Raw genomic sequence first — 27092 nt, 5'->3', positions numbered from 1 at the left:
ATACTTGCAGCTAAAAGCTGCAGTGAGTGGAGTTGCACCAAGGAAGAATTTGTTGTGTTTGGATGGTTTGGGTTTTAAAGTTAAATGGAAGTAAAACTAAGATGTTCCTCATCTCAACTGCTCAGCTTTATTACATCTTGAGAAAGTGTTTAACCTGTTTACATTTTCCTTTTAGTTTTCTTTAATGGCCTCCTTTCCAGGTGTACCATTTGGTATTTTCCTGTTTAGCAGTTGTGCTGTTGTCATCGGCCTTGTCCAGGTATGGCTGTCACTTATTCCCTTTTTCCATTCAGCATTAGAGACGAGATTTTATTAGATAGTGATACAATTAGATTTATTAATCTTTGATGTAAACTTTAAGTAGGTTGTGCAAGATTGCTATTAGTATGTGGTTTTTGTGAGACTGCAAAAGTGGTAACTCGGACAAGTGCTAGATTGTCAGACATTTTGACATTGATACCAGCCTTTGAACTTACTTTGCACAAGGGCCCTCGCTCCTAGAGCAGGACTCTGTTGTACTAAGTGCAGTGCAAACGGAACAAAAAAATTCAAATGTGGCGCAGTGGTGGTGGGTGGGGGCAGGATGAACAATCTCTGGATAACAAGGTCTGTGTCTACATTAGCCCCCTTCTTCAAAGTAAAGCTGTGTAGCTGTGGGCACTTTGAAGTACCCGTGCAACTTCCAAGTGCCCTTCCTCCCAAAATTGTGCTTGTGGCCACACCGCTCGTCAGCACTTTGAAGCTGCCACAGCAAGAATTAGCCTAACGAGGTGCTGAATATGCATCACAGCACCTCATTGCTACTCCCTGTTTGGGCTGATTACCACATCCCCTTCAAAGAAGGGGATAGTGGAGGCCCAGCCAAGGTGTTACAATGAAGTATAATGAGTTTGTGACAGAGGCTGAAAAAGAACCCATCCATCTGACTCTCAGTCCTTCTAAGGCCACTAGTATGCTTCCTGATAGAGTGAGTCCAGTTGCTGAAAGTCTGCCATGGCTAGGAATCAGTTAAAATGGTTCTTCTTCAAGTGTCTGCTCGTGTCAGTTCCAAGTAGGTGTGTTCATACTGTGCCTGATCATCAGAAGGTTTTCCCCGGCGATATCCATCAAGTCAGCTGGGGAGCCCCCTGGAGGGGCACCTTCACAGACATCTTGGTATTGGGGTGGAAAGGCACCTGGGTGACATCAGGACTCAAGTCTGTGGTCCCAGGTGGAACTATCAATGCACTTGGACCTCAGAGTCCTCCAGGATAAGGTATCGTTGACTCTCATAGCACAGGCGTGGCCCTGCTACCACAGGTTTTCTCTTCCGTTGAACCTCTTGGTGGACATGCCCATGACCTTTCACATCTCATCACTCAGGACCACAACCACCGGCCGCATCCCAATCTGTAATTGTTCCTCCTCAAAGCACAGAAAGTCCATGGCTGAATTTGTTAGATCTCCTGTGCTCCAATTCAGTGAGGGAGGTTCTTCTTGGTGGTAGAAAGCTGTCCACTTGTGCCACTTATTGGCCAAGTGGAAATGGTTTACTATTTGGTACTTGCAGAAGGGCATGCTTCTGCTGCGATCCTCAGTCCCCTTCAAATTCAGTTTTCTCCACTAAAAGCAACAGGGACTGGCAGTTTCATTGATTAAAGTGCATCTGGCTGTCATTTTGGCATTCCACCTCAGTGTTGTGGGGTGCTTAGTGTTTGCTAACCCCTTAGTTGGAAGCTTCCTTACAGAACTAGAGAGGCTATACTCACACGTGCAGCACTGGATTCTCCCAGGGCATCTTAACCCCCTCCCTCCTCTTTGAGCTGCTGGTAACTTGCTCTTTGTTACAGCTTCCCTGGAAAGTGGCTTTACTCACGGCCATCACTTCAGCCAGAAGGTTGTCAGCGCTCAAAGTGGTAACATCAAAGGCCCTTACGTGGTCTCCTGTAAGGACAAGGTGCAGTGGAGGCCACACCTAGCCTTTCTCCCCATGGTCATTTCACAGTTTCATGCAAATCAAGACATCTTGCTGCCAGTGTTCTGAAAGCCACATGCCAATGCCAAGGAGGTCATGCCTTTTACCTTGAGTGTACAAAATTGTTCAGAAAGTCAACACAGCTCCTCATCACCATTGCCAAGAGGATGAAGGGGCTCCCTATCTCATCCCAACAAATTTCTTCTTGGTTTATGATCTGTATCAGGATGTGCTCTGACCTGGTTAAGATGCCAGCCCCAGGGTTGACAGCTCACTCCACAAGAACACAGGCTTCATCTGCAGCCTTCCTGACACAGATCCTCCTTCAGGACCTCCACAAGACAGTGACATGATCTGCTGTCCGCTCTGTGTCGTACTACACCATCATAGAGCAGCGTAGGGATGGTGCTGCATTTGGCAGAGCAGTGCTTCAGCCTGCAGGTCACTGGACTCTGACCCTTCCTGCAAGGAATTGCTTGATGAATCTGACAAAGTGGGTCTTTGCATAAGAAAGCTTATGCTGAAAAAAAATCTGTTAGTCTATAAGGTGCCACAGAACTTCTTGTTGCTTTTGCTTGGAACTGACGTGAGCAAGCACTTGGAGAAGAAAAAATGGTTACTTACCTTTCAGAATTTTGATGTTTCAAGATATGTTGGTCATGTCCATCCCAAGGCCCATTCACTTTCTCTCAGTCCAAGCGGCCAGCAAGAAGGAAATGAAAAGATGGTGAGTTGACAGGGACCTATATACATGGCCATGAAGGAGTCACTCCATGGGGCTCCACTGCCAATGAAAGTGCTAGAGAAAACCTGATGGTCATGCTTGCAGCACATACACACATGCTTAGAATGGACATGGGCAACACATCTCGAAGAACAAGAGGTACAAAAGGTGAATAATAATTTTTTATTGATCTTGAAAGCATTTCTGTGCACCGTCTCTTTATCAGGTGTTAAAAATAGGATTCCTGATTTCCCCCAACATTTCCAATCCCTGTGAGCCTGAAGACTGTGGAGCCTGTTCATTTTCACTGTTCCTTCCTTTGCAAAACCAGATACTTTCTTCAGTAATTGCAAATCCATTGCTGGCTGAACTCTTGCCATTTTCACAAGCAAATATTTAAGTTAATAATGATGATTAATTTCCTCCCTTTGGATAAAATGGGACATTTTGATTTATTCATGTGGGGCAGAAATATGGCCTGAAAGATCTTGTTACTGTTTTACCAAAGTAGAGTGACCTTGTTTGGCCTGGGGGAGCGGGTACGTGTGACCTTCGTATGTTGTGTGTTGAAATGGTTTAGAGGAAGAGATTAAAGATGGAAAGAGATTTATTAAGTTATAAGCTTCTGGGGGGACAAGGACCATCCTTCTCCTTTGTGTTTGTACAGCGCCTTGCACAGTGCAATCCTAGGCGCAATATAATTGTGGAAAAGTTCAGGGACTGGTTTAGACACATATCTGCAGTTCAGGTATTTACCTAAACTCTTTGGGGCCCCCCTTCAGACCCTCACAAATTCCTGTCCTCTCTGTAGGTCCCATTTTCCCTGTGTCTGCAGCGTTTTATCTTCTGGGGGAATGCCTACCTGCCTGCTAGTTGCTGTGATGGTTCTCCTTGCTCTTCAGAATATTAAAGCTCAGTGCCCTGCTTATCTGTGCAGAGCAGGGAACATACACATCCTCCCTTTAACCTAATGTGCGTGGTGGAGGGATCGATCTGTGCAGAAGCTGGCGGCGAGCCTCTCAGCACAGACATACAGACTCCCCCTGCTCCAGTTAAGCTGTCGTGTCAGAAATAGCCATTTGGGCACAGGCAGTGGTTCAGGCTAGCCAGGTCTGCTAGTGTACTAGCTTCAGCAGACTTGGAACAAGTCAGTCTAATCAGGCTGGGACACTGATCCCCAGCTGCAGTGCAGATGTACCCTTAGGGGTACACAATCCCAGAGCCTGTGTGACTCCCGTCTGTATTCCTGTCTGAATAGCCTTTCTCTGGGCAGCAGAGAGCAGTGGTTACCATCAGTGTTCCCTGTAACCTGAGTGCTTGTGCAGCCACCTGGAAGATACAGGTGCTGCTCAGCTGATTAGCAGAGCAGCCACAGTGGGTAGCATGGGTTTCTCTTAGTGGTGGACATCCGCACACGCCTTGGAGCACATAACAAAATCTGTTTTGCCCATGGAAGAAAAAAATTAGAAGGAGCCCTGGTTGTGATGTTCTAGGGTTTTTATTAGAGCTTTTCTGTTGTTTGGGTTCCCATTTAGAATTACAAGGTTGACTTGTCTAAATATCCACTGTAAATGACTATTAATAACTTCCTTGTCTCTGCAGGCTATAATAGTAGTCTATGGCTTCTATCATCCATGCTTGCTGAATCACCAGATACAGGTGTCTGAAAACCAGGCCTTCTACAAGCGTTATATCTTACAGATCATTCTGAGAGGACCAGTCCTCTGCTTTTTAGCAGCCATCTTCTCCTTTTTCTTTATCCCAATGGTAAGTTCTTTAAAAGACCATTGTTCTAAAAACACCCAGTTTGTATTGGTTGAAAGTGTGACCTGACAAACTTCATCCCATCAGTCACTTTCAGTATTACTCCAAATAAATCATAATGAGCAACCTATATCCTTGTATAATTCAAAAGTTTAAACCCATCCCTGAGCAGATTTAAAACACATCTGCATACAGGCATGATGCAGGAGATGCTCTGACACCAGCTGAGGAGTGACTAGGTCAGTGGTTCCCCTCCCCTCCCGTATCATTACAGCTGAAAAGACCACTGGATCAGGGCTCCATGTACGTCACAGATCCCTCTGTCTGACAGAAACCCCCCCAGGTTAGGAGCGCACAGACTCCATGATCTAAAATTTTCCCCATGTCAACTTTCTGTCACTCTTGTCGCACAGTTTTCAGAACGCTATTTTGTTTATCTGATAGTGCCCGTCACATGACTTAATCAGAACGAGTAGCATTCAGTGAAAGCTTTTAGGTCACAAGGAACAGTATGATAATGTGGCATTGACATCACCAGAATCCAGAAGGTGTCTGGAGAGCTCCTCTTTGTGCCTTGTTGGTTCCCCTGCCAGATCCAAACAGGCCAGAGATTCAGGTTCTCTTTTTGGATCCATATTTTTAGTTACCACTTACAGGAAACAAGCTGGCAGTGTCTGTGCTCACTTGGGCTTTTGCTTTGATGACAGAGGCTTTGTCTACACTTACCAAACAATGCGACAGTGTGGTTGTACTCCAGTGAGGGGTGTAGCTCCCAATGCTTTATAGTGCTGAAGTTTGCTGTGCTTCTGCGGGGTGATTTTTCACGCCACTGGGGCTACGTCTACACATGCACGCTACATCGAAATAGTCTATTTTGATGAATAACGTCTACACGTCCTCCAGGGCTGGCAACATCGACATTCAACTTCGACGTTGGGCAGCACCACATCCAAATAGGTGCTGCGAGGGAACGTCTACATGCCAAAGTAGCACACATCGAAAGAAGGGTGCCAGGAACAGCTGCAGACAGGGTCACAGGGCAGACTCAACAGCAAGCCACTCCCTTAAAGGGCCCCTCCCAGACACAGTTGCACTAAACAACACAAGATCCACAGAGCCGACAACTGATTGCAGACCCTGTGCATGCAGCATGGATCCCCAGCTGCCGCAGCAGCAGCCAGAAGCCCTGGGCTAAGGGCTGCTGCACACGATGACCATAGAGCCCCGCAGGGGCTGGAGAGAGAGCGTCTCTCAACCCCTCAGCTGATGGCCGCCATGGCGGACCCCACTAGTTAGATGTTGCGGGACGCAGATCGTCTACACGTGCCCTACTTCGATGTTCAACTTCGAAGTAGGGCGCTATTCCCATCCCCTCATGGGGTTAGCGACTTCAACGTCTCGCCACCTAACGTCGATTTCAACTTTGAAATAGTACCCAACACGTGTAGCTGTGACGGGCGCTATTTCGAAGTTGGCGCCACTACTTTGAAGTAGTGTGCACGTGTGGACGTGGCCTGAGGGAGAGTGTTTCAGCCCAGTAACTTGCTAGTGTAGACAAGTCAGACCCCACGGGCCATGATCGCTAAGTTCTTCATGTGCATTTTAATAAGGTTTCTTTGTGGTTTGATGGGCCATTGAGATGTTGTATGTTACATTAAAACAGGAACAGATAAGTGAAAACATGTAACAGTCCATTAGCTTTCTTGCAGTTTCAAACATCAAACACACACTTTTCTGTATAGAAATCACTTTGATGAACCCAAACCCCAAATACAGTCATTTAATAATAGCTTGATTTACACTGATACACAAGTGAATTGTCCTGGCTTCTTATTTGAGCGGGCATTTGATCTTCCACATGAATGAATTTACCCTAAGGACTGGAAATATTAGGGCTCAGAAGCTGTTAGTATTTTTAAAACCACAATTGTGCAACAGGTATGTTGTGTTAGGAATGTCATTTTTGTTAAACCTGTGCAGGGAGAGTCCAGTTTGAATTTAAATCAGAATTCAAGGGCGGTGAATTCTTCTCCGTCAAAACATTACAAGACTTTGTAACTCATCTGTTTTGGTGGTGTTGATTGACTGCTCTAAAGGAGTCGGCAGAGTTGCATGCATGTTTCATAAAGTTTGTAACTGACCTATTAGAATAGTAATGGACAAAGTCAGCATGACAGGCACAATTGTCTCCTTTGAGCCTCTGCAAGCTTCAAAGGTCAAATGACAATTAGCTCAGGGATCCATGGGCTCCTAAGTTCGCCAAGTTCCATACATATGATCACTAAATTTTTGTGCCATAGGCTTAGCAGTATTTTAATTTTCCTTCCACTCTCAGTACTCCCTATTACATTATTGAACTGGCGACAGGAAATGAAGGAGGTAGACATTAGTGTGCTCTTAGTAGACAAGATGAAGATTAGTCTTGAGACACTCCATGTGAGTAACTGCCATTGTAATGTTTGTATATTTATTGGGTACATGTATTAGGGTGATTGTTCAGTTGACAATTCATTCACTGTCATAAAATGTACACCTTCTACTACAGTCGGGGTATTTTCAATGTTGCAGATTCCTGTGTGGCTTGTTAAATCAACACATTCATGAAGGATAAGCAGAGTAGTTAGTGTGTAACTAAGTACAAAATATTTGTATTGATCTTACAATACTGATAATTAAAACTGTTTTTCTTCTTTTCCACAGTCTTATGTACTGCTTGGCCTTGTTATCTTTTTTCCATACATCAGTCGGTTAATTATTTGGTGTAAAAACAAGACTGTTGGTAAGTGACAGTATCCATAAGGAGTGCATTTAATTTTGAGTACTCTGTAGTCAAGTCGATTATATTAAAATATGATGTATTTCACAGTTTCCCTTGGCTGTCAGAAATCTGAAATGAATCTGTGTTAAAAGATCTAAGGTTCAGGAGAATCCACAGCAAATTTGTTAATCATTCCAGTTCAACTGTTGTGAATGGTGACACTCGGATAATTTTTTAGTTCTCATCTTCTGTTCTGCCTCTTTTTGGGAGCCTTTTTCCTGGCTTTGGGCCCTACCTGCAGAACACACAGACACATCAAGATTCAACTCTGATCGTTGTAGAAAGGAACATAGTAACAGAATAATCTCAGAATTGAGAGCTCTGTCTGATCACTGGCTTTGGTCAGTCATAGTATCTTCTCCCTCTCGAAATTCATATTTAAAATATCCCAGTATCTGTTGTATACAGAACAGCCAAAATTCAAGTATTCTGGGGTTGTTGTCAGCTATGTAGAGAGGAGAAATGTTGCCGATGGAAAAGTACAGTATTATTCTTCATGTTTATTATGGTCATGCCTAAAGACCATCCAAGAATAGGGTCCTATAGTGGTGAGCCCTGTTCAAACATAGGGTAGTACATGGGCCCTTCCCCAGAGTCCATAATTGATATGGAGCAGACGTGTGTGCGTGTGTGTTGGAAAGGGATGGGGGCCAATGGGGGGGCGTGGCGAGGCGAAGAGAGTAAGAAGGCTGTATGAGGTGAAAGGACTCAGGAGGTGAAACAGAGCATACTGGACATGGGGTTGCCAAATAGAATGAGATGGTTTCACAGAAGTTGGGGTGTTGCCTCCGCCCACTGCCAACACCATGTATGTTTCAGAAGAAGCTGAAGGGTTTCCGCAACCCACTGGGAGTGAGGTGTAGACAGAAGCTTTTCTGTTGCTGGCAGCAGTCCTTTAATGCCCTGGAGCATGAGATTTGTTTTGCTTTATTTTAAATATGCCCCCTCTTGTCCTTTCAGTTCCCCCACCCCTGCTTTGGTTGGGTTGTTTTCATCACAGGTCCCTGGTCTCTCCTCCCTCCCTTGCCACCCAGGCTGGCTCTGAGCAACACAGATACCAGCCTTGAGGGAGGAGTTGGGAGCTTACTCATTGCAAAGCCCAAGCACCCCTCCTGTCTGATGGCTGGATATGGGGGGAAAGAAGGCAGCTTCCTCTGCTGCTGCAGGCAAGCAGACTATAACAGGGTTGCAGACCCTCCCCATCCATGTGGCTGGCTTGGGAGAGCTTTCAGGCTCCAGCCTCCTTTCCCACATCTGATGGGGCTGAGTGCATGAAAAGCTTGGCCCCAGCTCAGTAAGTATGCAGCCATCCTGTGTGGCACAGTGAAATTCCCCCACTCAGGTGCAGTGCAGGCAAGGCTGCTGGTGTGTGTCTCATGTCAAGGCACTGAACAGCCTCTGCACTGAGGTCTGGCCAGCGGAAACCTTGTGTACTGGTCTCACGATCTCTGTTAGGGTAAGAGCATAAGAACAGCCATACTGGCTCCATTCAAAGGTCCATCTAGACCAGTGTCCTGTCTTCTGACAGCGGCCAATGCCAGGTGTCCCAGAAAGAGTGAAAGTAATCATCAATGATCCCTCCGTGGTCACCCATTCCTTGCTTCTGACACATGCTAGTGACACCATTCCTACCCATCCTGGCTAATAGCCACTGAGGGACCTAACCTCCATGAATTTATCCAGCTCTTTTGTGAACCCTGTTAAAGTCTTGGTCTTCACAAAATCCTGTGGCAAGGAGTTCCATAGGTTGACCATGCATGTGTGATTTTTTGGGTGGGGGATGTGGATAGTTGCGGTTGTACTGTGTGTGTTTTCCTATGACTCCTGGAAGTGCCTGATTACCTTTATAAATCTGGAAGTGTTTTTGGCTATAGGTAGCTCTTCTGTATGTCCTTCACCTGAGACTAAATGCTTCACTGCGCATGTAGTCTGGAGTAGCACTATATCTTCCAAAGACAGAGAAAGGGATAAGAACAAATGGCTAATGGACATCCTCCACTCAGATGAAAGTCCCAACATCCGTTAGAGCTTCCTGAGCTGTTGCAGGATTTGTCTTGTGACTTTATCAAAATATTAAATCAGAACACTGAGTCGTTCACCAAGTACCACTTTGTGAGGTGCTTCAAAGAAGAGTTATTTAAGGAGGCAAGGGACGTCCGAGGAGAGCGAGGGTTGCAGCAGGAAGCTGTGTGATTGAATTGTCAGGTTGACACTGACACAGGTTTGAGATTTGAGAGGTTTGGGGGAGCAGAGGCACCAGACTATTGAAATTCTCATTCAGTACTTGCTATTTAATGGGTAGTTTATGTGGCACACAAACTCAACTCATGAATTCTGGTTGGCAGGTCCAAAAGAGGAGGAGGAGGAGGAGCCTCGTAGCTTAGAGTTCTTCACTTTATACCTCACTGACCCTTTGAGTACGGATCGAGTGGAGGCGTTCAGTGATGGCGTGTATGCTATTGTAGCAACTCTGCTCATTTTGGATATATGGTAAGGCTTTGTGCTGACTGGCACATTCTGAATTATGTGATATAAATTGAATAATAACAATACCTAGCTCTTACATAGTGGTTTTCATCAGTACATCTCAAGTGCATCAGTGTTGATATATTTCTCCTTTCAGCCCCCTCTGAAGAAGTGCCAGGCTTTCAGCCTCATTTTACAGGTGGGAACTGAAGCAGAGAGACTAGCAACTTGCCCAAAGTGACCTAGGTTGTGTGTTGCAAAGCAGGGATTGAACTTGGGTCTTCCAAGTCTTCATATGCTGCTGTATGTGGCGACATATGTTTCATGGCATTGAAAGGGAATGGAGTTGTTTTTATTTTGACTTCTACAATCTGCAGTCTGTTTTCTCGTAGACACCCTAATATAAATGAATTGCACAAACTCTTAACAACGATCTCTTCTTGCCTCTCCATGTCCAGATTAATAACCCCCACCCCTCTTTAATGCAATTACACCTGCCTGTACAAGTTTCATTCTCAGAAGTTTGGAAACACTGATCTTGCCACATAGTTCGAAAGTCAGATGATTGCTCTGTCAGGCAAAGTGCCAGTTAACTGGATTCTCTAACGGTTTTTACCTCATCAGTTAAAATAACAACTAAGATGTGTGGAGGACGTTGTTATTGATAATGTATGATCCAGGAAGCTGTCAGAGCCTACGGTATATTTACAGACCAGTCAATTGTAAGAACTGCTTTTTAACTTGTAAACTGGGAGTTCACTGAAGCACAATAAACCTGGAAGCTTATGCTGCTATTCATAGTTACACTTCAGAGTGAAATTACACATGCATTGTTCTCTAGTTATATCATTATACCACTAATCTGCAAACAAAAGTAATTTTTTTTCCCTCAACAGTGAGGACAATGTCCCTGATTCCAAAGAAGTTAAAGAGAAATTCCATGACAGTCTCATTGAAGCTTTAAGTGAATATGGACCAAACTTCCTGGCCTACTTTGCCTCCTTCGTAACAACTGGTCTTCTCTGGTTTGTCCACCACTCCCTCTTCCTTCACTTAACAAAAGCAACTCAATTTATGCGATTGCTCAACACGTTTTCATTGGCTTTCATTGGTGGGCTTCCTCTCGCTTACCAGCTGACCAGTGAATTTGCAGAGAAGTCTCACAATGAAATAGAAGCTATTCAGATAAGCTGTGTTATCGCTTTCTTTGCCAGCATCTTTCAGTTTGCTATCTGGATCACAGCTCTGTTCAATGAAAGGGAAACCTTGACTCCCTTGGCTTGGTATGGTGGCAAAGAACATGCCTTTATGTTTGCTAAGCTTGCTCTCTACCCTTGTGTCAGCCTCGGTGCCTTCTTTCTGACGTGCTTGTTGAGTGAATTCAGCACAGCAATTTTTCACATCATGCAAATTGTAGTCCCCTTTGCTTTCCTTGCCCTCCGCATCCTTGTCAGGATTTCTTTGGCAGTTGTGAAAATACTGTTGTCTCTGTCTGGATGGAAGAAAGTAGTGTTAGATGAAGAGGAAACATGCTTGTCTCCTGATGAAACACACTCATAGATTCCCATGCAGCACATGTGAAACTGTAACATTATTTCTAATTAAGACTTGTGATGTTCTAAGGTATTAGATTACTTTGATTTATGCTAAAGTCTACATTAGCCCTAACAGAGGCATCTTTAATTTTTAGCTGAAAAAACTCATGCCTCTTTCTTTAGAAATGTAAGCATTTCTGTTCCTTAGCTGAGTGGAGGCGCCAAAGCACAGTATGAGCTGCCTCCTTAACACACTACCCAGGAGGGAGACAATGCTGCTTGAAGCATTGCTGCAGACATAATGCACTAGCAACCCGCTAAAAGATAGCAACATGTACCAGTTGTCTTATTACACATTCTGAAAATCACTAGCATGGCAGCCAGCAGCAGAATGGTTGGAAGCTGGTGGCACTGCTACTGAAGCTGGAGGATGGAGTCTGGAAATAGTGAAGGAGACTCAATCTCGGCAGCCAGGTGTCTGCCTCTATTGATCACCAGCTTCCCTTTATTTTCAGTTGTGCCCTGGGATGTCCCACAAGGTTACCAGTCCTGAGGCTTTACTTCATAAGTTGTCTTCTAGGTTGCTCTGCTGAGCATGTGGTCAGGCTGTAGGTGAATGTGTGGCCCATATACTATATTTCCAAGCTACCTTGACACAAACTCATTAAATCAATTGTATGTTATTGTTTTAAAGTAGCATTTCTTAACATGACGGGCTTCCTGTGAATAGTTACCATTTCAGGCTGTGAACCAGTTATACTCACCTCCTTCAGGGAAGAAATGTTAAGAGCCATAGGCACTGACTTCCTCAGGGCCTCCCTCCAGCCCCACCCTTACATAGCCCCTATCCCTAAGCCCCTGCTCCCCCTCTTTCTGACATTTCCCCCCAAGTGCACCCCATCCCCATTCTTCCTCCTCCCTTCCCAGCCTCCGTCCAGCATGCCATGAAACAGACTGTGGTTGGCAGGGAGTGCTGGGGCAGAGGATGTGGGGGAGAAGAATTGATCATCAGGGCCCACCCATGGAGTGTGGATGGGACATGCATAGCACCTCCTATTTTTTCCATGAGTGCTCCCAAAGGGGCAGTGCCAGTGTATGAGCTGTGGGACCTGAAGTAGCTTTGGCTTCAGCCAGCAGAGATGAAAGAAGTTTCTGCATTTTTGTCTATTATCCAATTGGCCTCCCAGAGAAACTCCCTGACAACAGTCTGCAGCAGGAAATGTGATTTAGGGGACAGTGGTAGCATGAGGCTGCTGTTCATAACTTTACTCCTAGGTATGTGAGGGAACTGGCCGTTTCCTTATTTCAGGTTTGGCCAGGGAGTGAATGGTAACTCCCATCAGCCGCACAGCCCTAGAAGAGAACGACACTCACCCACCTGTAGGAGTTACAACACCTAGGGGGAAGGGAACACCATTCTGGTAGTTCCCCCACTCTCTTCTATATGTGGAAGTGAGGTGTTGCTTTTGGGCCCAGTGCAGCAAGTACACCTTTCCCCTGAAGAAGTCTCCAGGCGACATCTTTCTCTTGGCTGGAGTCATAAGCCTGCATTTTGATACGTGTGTGCCTGTGCAGATACTTCTGCTCTGTTTGAAGCTATCTGAGGAATTGTGTTTACTTTAATAACCACAATAGCAAATGAGCTGAATAAATCTTACTGAAAATCACTTTAAAAATCTGTTCAAATGGCTTTGAAAGTGCTTCCCCTTTTAGTATGGTGGATTTTAGTACTAAAATATAGCAGTTGGTATTATGTACCCTGTTCTGAAGGGTTACATCTTAGGGACCACCATTTTGTGGAGGATTTTTGTTTGCGTTTTTTTGTTGTTCCTGGTTTATGGTGAAGGGGTTACAGTGGGGTTGTATATTGTGTTGTTCAGTGTGAGATCTGATAAAAGCAGTTTTATTTCTGTTCGGTCTCATTGGTTTTAGTGCTGTAAGCAATTGACAGATTTGTATTCGTAATAATTTCATATCAGTTAATATCAAAATACCTAACATTGCATTTCTGTTCAGATTAAATCAAAACTAATTACAATTAAAACAACATAATAGCAATGTATCCTTTTTTACCCTTGAAAAATATTATTCCATCTTTAGCATCTGTGGACTGGAGACTTAATTCATTTATTGGGATAAATCTGTTTAGAATACATATCTTAGGGCCAGAAGGTAAATCTGTAGGATGCTTTTTATATTCCTTTCAGCAGTCTTTTCCCCATTCAGCCAAGCATCTCTGGTCCACAGTGATGTTAAATAAGTTAGACCCAAGAACCCCTACGTGTTCGTGAACTCATGGCTTTAAGCAGGAAGTCTACTTATGCATGAGGTGAGTTTGGTCTAAGATAATGAGGAAGTAGGTCATGCAGACCTGCTATAATGCCAAAAAAACACTGTGTTCAGTAAAGCTTTGATGCTAACACTGTTATTGCTACATTTGAAGAACTCTGACTCCCTTGTGAGGCTAGTTTATTAGTTTGAAGATAATATGGTTTAGACTTCTGGGTTCATAAACTTTGAGGCGAAAAGGGACTATCATGGTCACTAGTCTAAACTGCCACACACTGCAGGCAACAGAATCTCATCTACCAGTCCTATAATAAGCCATATCCTCTAGCTGAGTTACTGATGATTACTTTGAAAAATAAGCAGTTGCACTCCAGTGCAGCAGGTCATATGAATAGTTTTTGTTCATGATCTGAAAGTAAGTTAAACTAGAGAAGCTCAATGCTGCACATAATCATGCTGATTAAAAAACAACTTTGTTCTGAACCCAGTTATAGTAGGCAAGTGGTGGAGAGCAAAGATTTATGATTCCCTTCCACAGAAAGCATTTTTCTGCTTATAACCCAATTTATAATACCTAATTCAAATTATCCAATCAGGTAGGGCTCAATTTTCAAAATGTCTACATTTGGGGATAAACCTGACTTGAAAATTCCTTTAAGAGGGAGGAGAGTTGGCTGTTGATTGTTCTGACATGGCTCTTAAGTTCCGATCAAACAACCTGCATTTTAGAATGATCTGCAACTGCAGATTACATGATTTGCAAGCAAATGGGATAGTCTAAACCCTGCCTTTTTACATCAGGTTTCTACTCCAAATTTATAAGGTGCACAGCCCTTTCCTTTTGAGATTCTTAGTTGTTTTAATGAATGTTGCTTTTGCTCTTCTGAAACTGACAACTCAGAATTGAAGATCATGTCAAAAATTTAATCCATTTTAATCTATATAAAACTATGGGTCTGAATGGGAACTGGGAATGGCTCTCTCACTACAATAAGTAATTTTCCACTTCTAAGTCACACCCACCCTGACTGATTTAGCTCTGATGTAACACTTCCATCTCTGTATCCCTACTATCTTGTTTCTTTTTCTTTCATTTTATGCATCTGATGAAGTGAGCTGCAAGTCACAAAAGCTTTATGCCATAATAAAATTGTTAGTCTTCCAGGTGCCACCACATCCCTTGCCACAACAAGGATTCTGTTTTCACTTCCAGTGAAGATGAAATTTGTGGCTCTGGCAATACTGACTGGTTCAGAGAAAATAATTTGCCTCTGAAGCAGAATGGTCAGCTTGGGACAAGCAATAGTAATGTGTGATTGATCTCTGGAAATTTTCTCTCTCTTGCATAGTGCAACCGTGATCCCACACCCATGACTACTTTTATGATTACCTATCACAGTGCTGAAAGAGGCGAATACCATTAATAACTACCTGTTCATACGCTCTTAGAAAATGCAAACGAAGTGCTAGCACATCTTTCTCCATTTTATTTTCCCAGGCATAACTTTGAAATGAAATGCCTCTGCAGTGGGCTAAGGAGAATGGAGTGAAAAAGCATGGTAAAGGATGCAGCTTCCATCAGGCACAGTAGAGATTAGGGCATAGCTATTTTTAAATTGCATGAGCAAAGGGTAACTGAGCCATCACTACAGCTGAGTAAAAAAAAATCAGTTCAATTTTTATTTATTAATACTATGTAAGAATTTAATGCAACTGGCAAGTGTGCACTCTTTATTCCTCCTTTTCTTCTCCATGTGTGATAGTGTAGCAGAAAGACTTATAATCCAAGTTTCCTGCAGCATCAATAGGGGAACTCTTGAACATCTGATCTATCTGCATACCATTAAAAAAAAAAAAAAGAACACTTATGTTTTTGCAAAGCAGAGTTCTAGCAATTTCCAACTTAAAACTCCAGCATTGAAGCAAGTATCTGTGACCACTTAGGCTGTGTCTACACTATAGAGTTCTGTCAACAAAAGGGGCCCTCTATCAACAGAACTCAGGGGTCTACACTCATAGGCCTTGTCCACACTAGCCCCAAACTTCGAAATGGCCACGCAAATGGCCATTTCGAAGTTTACTAATGAAGCGCTGAAATGCATATTCGGCGCTTCATTAGCATGCAGGCGGCCGCGGCACTTCGAAATTGACGCGCCTCGCCACCGCACGGCTTGTGCCGACGGGGCTCCTTTTCTAAAGGACCCCGCCTACTTTGAAGTCCCCTTATTCCCATCAGCCCATGGGAATAAGGGAACTTCGAAGTAGGCGGGGTCCTTTCGAAAAGGAGCCCCGTTGGGAAGAGCCGCACAGCAGCGAGGCGTGTCAATTTTGAAGTGCCGTGGCCGCCCGCATGCTAATGAAGCACCGAATATGCATTTCAGCGCTTCATTGGTAAATTTCGAAATGGCCATTTGCGTGGCCATTTCGAAGTTTGGGGCTAGTGTAGACGTAGCCATATAGCTTTCTGTCAACAGTCTGGACAGAACTCTGCTTTTTGAGGCATAATACTCTGTTCACAGAGTGGATTGCTCTGTCAATCTGCTTTTGTGTATAGCTGCACTCTGTTGACAGATCAAAACAAAAAGCAGTCAAGTAGCACTTTAAAGACTAGCAAAATAGTTTATTAGGTAAGCTTTCGTGGGACAGACCCACTTCTTCAGACCATAGTGCTGTAGTGTAGACATAGCCTTACTCTCTTATTTCTAAATTATGGGGAATGTTTTAACAATGGGTCAGTGGTAATTCTTACAAACTTAGTAAACAGATTTGAAAAACACTTATTTCCCTTATCCAAGAGAGGTTACTTTAAACTTGTATAGTAGAATAGCATTGCTGCATTTCTAGGAAGCAGTTGTCATCACATACCAACGTGTACTTGAGTGACAAATACAATAGCATACAAACCTCTTCAGCAGTGAATTTGTCAGCCTGCGTCATCAACATGCGTTTTAAGCTATTTAAAACAGACACAAGAGAGAAGTTCAGTTAGATGACACTTGAATTCAGAGTCAGGATAGCATAGTCATAGCTGCTGACAATTAAATAATCACCTTCTCTTTGGAATATTTTAAGCTAGGGGGAAAAAACCTGCTACCATTCTATTTACAGTGAAGCTGAATTGTTCCCCGAGATTGCTGGCTATCTGCCAACTAGATAGTACTTGCACACTGTTCCATTGTGGTTTTAGACAAGTAAGTACCAGTTGGGGAATGCAGCGAGTATCCTTTGAGCAGAAAGTAGGATGGGACTCTTGTCACAACACTCCACATCAGCTGTTCTCTAGTCATTCCATAGGGTTGGAGTTGGGTCCAGTCTAAACATGAAGTTGCAGTGCTTTCAAGTGCAACTTAATCCCAGTTTAATTAAAACAGTACCACTTGGTGTGGCTATTCCTAGACTGGTTTAAACCTGGTGAATATTGGCTTAACTTGTCCTGGCTATCTTGATATAAATACTTAAGCATGCTACTGTAGCAATTACTATTGGGGGTTGTATCCATTTAACTGGGCACACAGATCTATTTAAACTAGTGAAAAACTAGTGAAGAGAACTTCTGCATCTGGCTGCAAAAATTCATGTTGCTACCCTTTTCAAAATTAAGAAGGATGTGAGGAAAATATGGATCTGGTGAGTGGAATAGGTGATATGGCATGGTGGGGAGACTGAAGAATTCACTCAGCTCAGGTTTATGCACCACAAAAATAAAAAGTTACGGGGAAAGAATAATTTAAAGCTTTATAAGAAAGAAAAGGATACAGACAAATCCAGTTCAGAGTTAAGCTCTCACTGGATTTTACTTCTATCTTATGGGTTTCCATGCTGAGTCTCTGTACTAATAAAGGCAATTTATATATCCTCTCATAAGAACTTGAGCATTAGCGAAAGTCACTATACCCCAATCTGCAGAAGTTTAAAATGCTTCTTATGCAAACAGCTTAGATATGCAGGCTAATATTTAAAAAACAACAGTCTCAGGCATGCTTCCTGTAGAGGAAAATGGAAAACACATTTTTCCTGCTTTATCCTGCAGAAAAACTGTTTTAATAGGTTTATTGTCTCTGAATATACAACTGTTAATTCACTATTCGCCATTGGACAAATGTATGGAACATAGAAAACTTTCTGACAAATCTAAAATAAGAGGCTTTTCAATGGTATCTTGCTTCAATAGTGGAGAAAAAGTTCCTGGGCATTATTACAAAGTTACTCATTTACTCTGGTCTTCCATTCTGTTCCTGCACTTCAGTAATTTAACAACATGTAGTCATTTGAAAGTTATAAATCTAGTGAGCTGAATAAGGGAAGGAATATGCAATGTAATCCAAAATACCTAGATCTTAACTATCTCTACTACAATGTGACCACGATTGATACCACACACAGAAGTAAACTTACTAATCTTTGTGAATGTATCCTTTACCCGCTGGATCAAACATTTTGAATGCATTTAGTATAGTCTCTTCTCCATCCATACCTGCAGAAAATAGCAACTGTTGACATACATTCCATTGGTTAAAATCTTTCACACAAACAGTATTGAGGCCAGTAGTACAATGGTTCTACAGTACTGAAAATGATGTCTCTAACGTAACAGCATTTGAAAGCTATAGGCTGACTACACTTGCCCTGAACTTTAAAGTGGGCACGGTAATCAGGCTGATGGGAGATTACTAATGAAGTGCTGCAATGAATATGCAGCACTTCATTAGGCTAATTCTCCCCCACAGCAACTCTGAAGTGCCAGCATGCCATGTAGCCACAGACACTTCAAAGTGCCCGCACTATCTGGAAGTGCCTTTACTCCCCAAAATTTTGTGCATGTTGGGACAAAATTGACACTTTGAAGTTGCCGTGGGGAAGAATTAGCCTAATGAAGTGCTGCATATTCATCACAGTACTTTATTAGTAATCTCCTATCAGCCTGATTACCATGCCCCCTTTGAAGTTTGGGGCAAGTGTAGACATAGCAATAGAGAGGTGCACTTGAGGAGGCAAAAATGAGAACACATTCAGATTCTGTGGGAATAAATGAGGCTTAATGAGCAACTTTACGGGAGAGTGAAAATGTTAAGACTGTTCTGAAAGAGGGGGGGAGACTGCCTCTTCTGAATGGTAGGTGCATATATAACCTGTTTGAGACATCAAATGGTGGTCTCCTTTTTATTTCTAATGTAAATTAGTCTATGAGCCTTCAAAAACAACATGTTTATTGGTCAATATGATTTCACAGAATTACAGCAGGCTCTGTAATATCAGGCAGTACTGTAATTTGCATATAGTCAGGACATAAAATACTTACTCTGAAAATCAGTCTGATATCCCAAGAAATATGAGTAAATACTATTATGCCACTAATAATAAAAATAACAAAAAACTAGAGTTGCATGGCCAATTTTTTAAAAGCGGTAGCTAAAAACAGCCTCAGGTCTATTTTTTGTTGTCTAAATAATTGGTTAAATATTTCAAATGTGCTGAGAAACTATTGTTATATATTTATGTATACCTTTGTATTTGTAGTTGTGTAAAGTATAATGTGTGTGTGTGAAGCTTTATGAAGTCCCCAGAGTACAAAAGGTAGATGGTTATAGTGGCTGAGTGATAGCCAAGAAACAACACTGGGGACAGACAGATGGGTCTGCTCTGAAGAGAGCGCTGCATGGTAGGACAGTTCAGTGAGAAGTTAGGGCCATCCCTATAGCTGGGCAAGCTCTCCCAGAGTATCTAAATGGCATTAAAAGTTTCACAGAGATTTGTCTGCAAGCAGGTATTAAAAACTTAAACAATTGTTCAGCAAAAACTTGTGTTAGAATACTATCTTTAGCAGATGTCAGCTGGACCATGTCCATGTTAATCAGTAATTTCATTTTCAAACACGCCATAATTTCCATGGAATATAGACTTATTCTTGCTATGTGCCCAGACATTTTAACTGAAAAATATTCATTGACATCTCTGGTGCAGATGAGCTTTGACTCTCTTTTAGAATCACCAACTTTAAGAATGTTTTGTGAGCAATAGAAGAAAATGATTAAAGTCTTTTAAAAAAGGAACTGGAAATAGGGAGGGTAAGGTTGGTCTATACTACACAGGTCAATGTAAGGCAGCCTATGCACAGCTAATTATGTCGGTGTGCATACTATAGGGTTGGCCCACAGAGGTAAGAGCCCTACTACACTGACATACCTACACCTCCACAAGAAGTGTTAAGACTTACGATGGTGTATTTATGACAATACATTGGCTGTCTTCTGTCTTGTCAATTTCACGGCTCCAAGCTGCAGCCATGAAATTGGCAAGAAATCCTAGCAGCTAGAACCCAGCTGTCTCCAGCTCCTCCCTCCCAGTTGGTTGAGCCTGCCTGGCTTCCTGCTCCAGGAACTGAGAAGTCCAGGCTGTTGCCCCTGCTTCCAGTGGGAAAGTGAGAAGCCTGGCTGGCTGCCCCAGCTCTCACCTTGAAGCAGGGAGCTGACAGCATGGGGTGAAGTTGGGTGCCCCTCATTTTACCGCTCTGCAGTTGGTGGAAATGCTCCTTATGAGGAAGCATGACACCAACCAAATTAGGGCAGTGTGGACACTGGCTACCACGGTAATAACTGCAGTGGCTGTAAGTCAAGAAGAGATTGACATAAGTCAGAAGACATGCCTAAAGAATGTCTGAATAACAGTTTATATTGACGATTAAACTTACCAAGTAACTTTGCTCCAAAGAGATTCAAAAACATGGTGAAATTAATGGGTCCAGTGGCTTCCTTCAGCATGGCTTCTAGTTCCTCATCTTTTACATTTGTTTTACCTAAATTAAAGGAAAAGGTCTTCAGTGCACAGATACTATTTAGAGTTATAATAGACAAAGCCCTGAACTTTATCTCTAGGCACATTTACCAATGTGTACAGGCTGCGTAATTGCCCCCCAAGACCTTCAACCATTTCAAGACAGTTTTCCACTTTTTTTTTTTATTTTGCATTGTAACTTTCTAAAATATTTTCAACAAAATCCCCTCTTTAAATGACTTTTGGCATCACAGTACTTTTAATGCTCTACAAAGTCGATCTTGGCCAAACGTCAGAATCACTTTGTAGTGTATTGGAGATAGAGTCCAATAGTTGTAATTGGCTTCTGAAAAAAAAAATCTTCAAATAATCTGTCAAAAGGAGTTGATAATGCTGTATAGTTATATAAATCACTCCCTCCAGTTACAGAATAATTATGGGAAGAATGTGTACATGAGCCACCACTGTGGGAAATGTGACCACCAACCAAACTGGCTGCTGTAAACTCGAAAACCCAGCAGAGGCTGAAAAGAAGAGTATGCAAAATGGAGTGGTTTTAGGTAACAAGTGTTTGCAAGTTTCATAAGACTTTCCTCCTTACAATAAATATCTCTTTAATCTGGAAGTAAGGGTGTGTCTACACTTGCATTTCTCTTTCGAAAGAGGCATGCAAATGAGGTAAATAAAATGCAAATGCTGTGTAAATTTGCATGTTCATCACCTCATTTGCATGTTCTAATTTCAGAAGAAAGCGAGTGTAGACGCTGCTCTTTCGAAAGTAAACCCATCTTTGAAAGAATCCTTCTTTTTTTTTTATTTAATGGGAAGGATTATTTTGAAGATGGGGTTTATTTTCGAAAGAGCAGCGTCTACACTGGCTTTCTGCTTTCGAAAGAAGCGCTTTTTAGAATATGCAAATGTGTGCTGAATATGCAAATGTATACCTCATTTGCATTTTTGATTTACCTCATTTGCATGCCTCTTTTGAAAGAGGAATGCAAGTGTAGACACACCCTAAAAGACATAACAGATCCAATGGTTGGAAACTGAAGCTAGACAAATTTATAAGATGCAACTTTTTTTTTTTTGCCAGTGACAGTAATTAACCACTGGAACAACTTACGTAGTGATACAGTAGATTCTTCATCACTTGCTGTCTCCAAATCAAGATTGGTTACCTTTCTAGAAGAGATGCTGTAGCTTAAACAGAAGTTAAGGGATTCATGCACACATCACTGGGTGAGGTTTTGTAGCCTGTGTTATTCAAGAAATCTGACCAGATAATAGCCATGCCTCTTGACTAAAATGTATCAGTTTCTTTCTTTTTTTTTTTAAGTGGGGTTTATAAGGCTGAGTGAGTGACTGAGCTCAACTATTATGGAAAATGTGTAGGTTATAGTTCTAAAATACATTACTACTTTAAAAAGAAACCTACTTTTTTTTTCTGTATGGAGGATGTGACAGTATTATATTTGCTGTAGAACTGTACTGTATTTTTATTTTAAAAGTATCATGCATCATTTGTATTAGGTTCCCTTCCCCCTGTTTAGTGTCAAAAAGATCTTGTATTAAAAATTGGGCCAGGATCTGGACTTTAAATACCCAGAAGGTTGGGACTTTGAGTTCTAGGAGGCGGATTTAACCTAATAGAGACAGGAGCAAACTGAGAAATTGGAATTCAGTTGCCAGTCCCTCTTGCTTCCAAAGTTAGAAGGTGTTGGGTCTCTAGAATTCTAGTTTCATCTCTAATATCAAGTCTATAAATGTTTACACTGTTAAATAATCCACCATTTGGCACAAGTTTAAAGAGAGTAAGTGTGCATTAGCAAAAAGTATCTCCACTTTAATGTACTTACCCAAAGAAGCATAGATGTCTTTCAGGTCTTCTTTATCTATGAATCCATCTCTGTTCTGATCAATTAATGTGAAAGCCTAGACAAAAGAATGAATATACATATAATATATTCATGTTTTCAACAACTGTAGCTTCATGTATACCTGTGTTCAATAAAAGTTTAAATTGAGAGAGGACTGGTTTTTTGGGGTTTTTTTTTTTAAACAGCGAATACACGTTCTTTAGTAAGAAGTTACATGGAAAAGTGTATGCCGAGCCTGCTAAGGCTTTTACTTATCACATTTCAGGTTTTTATTTTGTTGCTTAATAAAGTGTTGATTTGGTTTTGTCTCTTAATGATACTTTAAACTGCAAATCCTCTCTTTTAATGAGCGCAAAATGAATACAAATTCTTTCAAAAACAACTTTTCTACTAGGGTGATGAATATTTTCCAGAGCTGTACTATTCAACTTTGAATTTCTGGAGAGCAAAATGGTCACTAAACATACTCTAATACCCAGAACACAGTCACACTGATGTTCAGACATGTTTTGTTGTTGTGCCTCAGCACTATTGCACAGTAATACAAGTATGACAAACATATTCTGTGTGTGTGTTGTGATTATAGTATGTCTATAATTCTATCTAATACTTTCTTGTTCCTTAACTTTCTCATATTGCTGGCAGTGGGAAGGTGCGTATGGCACCCATTTCTTGGCTCCTGTGCCGTTCCTCATTGCATGTTTGCCTGCTGAGCACTGTGTGTGTGCATGTGTGTGTGAAGTACTACAGAAAGGCCTTTTAGACTGATGTGTGCTCAGGTTGTGCTGGTGGATTTAAGACAGGCAGCACTACTCTCAGCAAAGATCTAAGTGCAGTGCAGAAGCCACAGGTTGAGTATCACTGGACACCACATACACTGTTGCTTTGTCAGAGACAAAGACACAGGATATCTCTCATAATGTGGAGGGGGCTGAACCAAAGGTATAGAACAGAGTCCATCCAACCTTGTTTCAGATTCTAGGACAGTTCATGAATACATATATGACTTCTGTTTTATCTTACTTCCTTAAATTCTTGGATCTGTGTCTGCTCAAAGTTGGAGAAAACATTAGAGGATGCTCTTTGGGCACGTTTGGCACCACCTTCCTTCTTTTTGGTTTTCCTGCTAGCCTGAAAAGAGACAAAATAACTTTGAGCTAAACTGGGAAAGAATAAGCATATGATGTAGTGTATTGTTCTTCTGAAATACACACACCAATTAACACCTTCAGATTATAAGTTAAAACTTACTTTCTTTGAAAAGATACAACTCAAACATTCATAATTTAGATTTCAAAATTACTGCAAACACAGTGCATTCCCTCAAACCATAGTCCCTTTCCTAGAAGCATCATGCAGATAAATGCCCTGGTCTCCCACCACAATGACGGTTTCCCACAAAGGGTAAACTTACCATCTTCACTGGAGAGAACTGCTGTGCCTGGCTGTCTTTGGGAATCTTACTTTATAAAGTGTCCTTTCTAAGGAGGGGTAGGGCTCATCTTTGCAGCTAGTATGTCCCAAAGGAGATGTCAAACTTTTGGCTCACAAGACCTGTTCCATACATGGAGAAACTTCCAACATATCCTCTGGTCTCTAGTGGCTAAACAGCTGTTGCATATACATGAAACCTTCTAAAGTAATCTGCTGTCTAGATTACTGGTGAAAGCCTCAAATACTGATGGGAGCTGACTGTGATGTTACTACACATAACACTGCATAGCACTTCTACTCACTAATGGTAAATTTCTCTGGATTCTTCAAAATATATCTCTCTCAATTGCAGAGATATGGCATGTAAAAGGCTTTAAATGTTATCTTTTTCTTCCTACAGATGTACCACCTTCTTCATCTTTTGAATGTTTAATTTACAGACACAGCAACTTGCTGTGGGTGCTATCACAAACAAATAATTGTCATGCCATCCATCTTCAGTTAGGACTTATGTTTTTGAATGACAATTTAATCATTGTTTTAAGTTCAGACTTTCAGATGGGGAGGAGCTTCCTGAAAACGGAGCCTTTTTTCCTCCTGAGTTACTTGCAGATCCCCTAACACAGGTGTACATAATACTCACATGCCCCTCCAAGAGCCTATCCCACATGCTCCAACCATATTTCTGAAAGAGCAGCTCCCACTTCTCTCCTTATATATCTAACATATTGGTACACAAAACACATTGCAAACTGCACAAATACAACACACACACAAATTATCTCAAGACACTCAAAATTATAGATTAAGGTACACGATAGTACTTCATTTAGTACTGCCCTGAGTTCTCAAAAATACAGTATTGTCATAATTAAAAACATGGTCTGACAATTTCAGTCATAGCCTCCTGAGAGTTTATTGTATTTTGTGAAACAACATTAAAGAGACAAATAGAAGAATCATGACTGCAACTGAACTGAGCCTTTCATAAAAGGTAAATGTAATTCAGGTTTCCAAGATATCTGAATGAACTCAGACCAGTGTAAAAATACCCTCTGAAATATCAGTTAATTAATTTTAGTTAGCAATCACAATACACTCTGGAAATAAAATAGTTCATTGATTCTATGCATGCAAAAATCTAAGAGTGAGAGAAATTATTCAATTAGTGGTTAGGGAGGTATCTATGTCCACTCTACAATGGGAACTTTGAGGGATATTTTTATACTTGTCCTTTGCCTAATTTTGCCAATAACCTTATTTTTACTGGAAAGTACTGAAAAGTATTGAGGGTAGGGAGAAAATAGTGCTCTTTTCTCAAGAAATCAGTAATACTGGCATAGATCTATTAAACATTTTTGTCAGTAGGTTTTAAAAACAGTTCTGTAAGTATTAATATATCTCATGTTCTGCGAGGAGTGAATCAGGCCTCTGCCATAGTGCAGCTCCACTGGTCCAAACAGGAAGGTGTATTCTAAGGACCACAGCTGTCAGGGTCATAGAGTCTCAGATATTGGCTGCCACAAAAATTTTATTAGCATCTCACGGCTGCTTCACAACAACATGACTGCCACCGTATTGGGCAACAGCGGATCCCAAACAACCTCTGTGAGGACAAAACGGGAGTCAAACAAGACAGTGTCATTACCCCATCATTGTTCTGCATCTTCATCACCATGACCCTTCACCTCATTGATGGCAAACTTCCAGATGGCATGAAGATTATCTATAGACTGAATGGAAAGCTTTTCAATCTCAGGAGACTGAAAGATAAAAGCAAGACCTCCATGACCTTGATCATGGAGCTCCAGTACCCAGATGACAACATGGTTGCTGCTCTTCCTCCCAGAGCCCTTCAGACCATCTTAAGCGTCTTCACCAACGCACATGAGAATCTCAGCCTCACACTGAACAACCCTCACCAACAGCAATCTCGTGTACCTTCAGTCAACAGAAAACTGCTGGAAAATGTGGGGCATCTCCCAAACTTTGGAAGTCATCTTTCCACTGAAGTTGTCATTGACACAGAAATCCAGCACCATCTGAGCTGTGCAAGCTCTGCTTTTGCCCACCTGAGATAAAGGGTCTTCAAAACTGGAACATTTATGCCAAGACAAAGCTCCTAGTATATTGCACAGTGGTTATTCCAATGCTATTGTATGAATGTGAAACCTGGACAACATACAAACATCATTTGAAAGCACTTGAACAATACAATCAATACTGCCTCAGGAGAATCCTAAATATCTCTTGGGCTGATAAACGCACCAACACTAGTGTCCTGGAAGATCTGAACATGGCCAGCATTGAAGCCATTACCATTCACAAACAACTTTGTTGGACTGGCCACGTGGTTCGGACGTCTGATCAGTGCCTCCCAAAAGAGATTGTTTTCCAAGTTAAAGGAAGGACGGAGGAGCACTGGGGGCCAGAGGAAGCGATATAAGAACGTGCTGAAGGCACACATGAAAAAGTGCAGCAGTGGTGTCGACATCTGCAAAAACCTTGCCCAGGACCGTCTCCAGTGGAGAGCAGTAATCCATGAGGGAATGGCACAATCTGAGAGGTCTAGTCACAGTGCAGATGAGAGATGGAAAAGAAGAAGAGAGTAGCTTACTGTTCAAAGTAACTATTACTGAGAGTGAATTTGCTTTTAACTGCTCTTGAATAACATAATTAGTAAGAAATTGTGCAAAGAACTACATAACCAGTCTAACTTTCCCTCAAGCTATTCTAAGAATGTATAGAGAGAGGATTTTTAAGAGGCCTTTATTTAAAAATAGTTTCTTACATTGGATCAGCAGGACGCATGGAATGGCAAAATCTAAAGATAACACATTCGTCCTTAAGCTAGGGCCCTTGGAGAATATCAGAATACAGCATAATTAGCAAATGTTGTGCTTGCAGCTGCTCTGCTATTAAGACGTAATGAGAGAGACTGCTTCTTTCACATATAAGGTGAAGTGCTAGAGAGCTAGATTAAGACACAAAAAAGTTTCTAATATACTACACATTCTTGTCATATGTGTCTTTCACCATATGTAAATTAGGCTTCAATTCTGCAATAGACTCCAGAACCACAGATTTTATATTCTTGAGGACTACTGTTAATGTTAGCAGTTCATAATGCAGGAGGAGGCAGTGCTGCTGGAAATTTTTAGAGTGGAGTTGATGAGCTGCACCCCTTTTACCTTCTCCACACCTCTTCTTGCCCGCTGGAGCAGAAGCAGGACTATGGCTCCAGGAAGACAAAATGCAGACAGGAGAAAGCGGGTGGAGGCTGGAGCCATAGTTAGGTGGCTGGAACTCCATATGCAGGGATGGCAACCAGGACCCTGGGACTGGCAGCAGAGCCCCACTTTGCAGGCCCAGTGCTTGAGAAGGGACCCAGGCCAAGCAGCCGTGATCTCAGGCAGCAGGGAGATAGGGCCAGCGACCGGGCACAAAACTCAAGTGTGCT

The 27092-nt window shown here is 42.0% G+C and overlaps 2 protein-coding genes across 4 annotated transcripts in view; one reads left to right on the top strand and one right to left on the bottom strand.

Moving 5' to 3' along the window:
- Positions 1-21120, top strand: part of TMEM175 (transmembrane protein 175) — a 40315-nt gene extending 19195 nt beyond the window's left edge. The window contains exons 6-11 of the mRNA XM_074994559.1: positions 176-259; positions 4281-4445; positions 7143-7221; positions 9606-9750; positions 10623-13590; positions 20745-21120. Coding sequence (XP_074850660.1) covers positions 176-259; positions 4281-4445; positions 7143-7221; positions 9606-9750; positions 10623-11286 — 1137 coding nt within the window. The 3' untranslated portion in view covers positions 11287-13590; positions 20745-21120. The remainder of the gene's footprint in view (positions 1-175; positions 260-4280; positions 4446-7142; positions 7222-9605; positions 9751-10622; positions 13591-20744) is intronic.
- MYL5 (myosin light chain 5) lies at positions 11137-26867 on the bottom strand. 3 transcript variants are annotated; one of them, XM_074994565.1, is made up of 8 exons: positions 26824-26867; positions 25281-25365; positions 23222-23329; positions 22178-22253; positions 20239-20343; positions 17946-18024; positions 16455-16503; positions 13601-15383 (listed from the first exon to the last, which is right to left on the bottom strand). In XM_074994565.1, the coding sequence occupies exons 2-8, from the start codon at positions 25308-25310 to the stop codon at positions 15282-15284; spliced, it is 549 nt and encodes a 182-aa protein (XP_074850666.1). In that variant the 5' UTR covers positions 25311-25365; positions 26824-26867; the 3' UTR covers positions 13601-15281. The 3 variants fall into 3 exon arrangements, with proteins under 3 accessions (XP_074850668.1, XP_074850666.1, XP_074850665.1); XM_074994567.1 differs by lacking the exons at positions 13601-15383; positions 26824-26867 and adding an exon at positions 11137-11218 and having other exon boundaries at positions 25281-25491; XM_074994564.1 differs by lacking the exon at positions 26824-26867 and having other exon boundaries at positions 25281-25491.
- Between the last annotated feature and the right edge of the window lie 225 nt (positions 26868-27092).

Source organism: Carettochelys insculpta, chromosome 5 (genome assembly GCF_033958435.1).
Source record: "Carettochelys insculpta isolate YL-2023 chromosome 5, ASM3395843v1, whole genome shotgun sequence".
NCBI classification, from domain to species: domain Eukaryota; kingdom Metazoa; phylum Chordata; order Testudines; family Carettochelyidae; genus Carettochelys; species Carettochelys insculpta.
The sequence above is the reverse complement of the archived record's forward strand: the minus strand, read 5'-3'. Positions and strand labels throughout refer to the sequence as shown.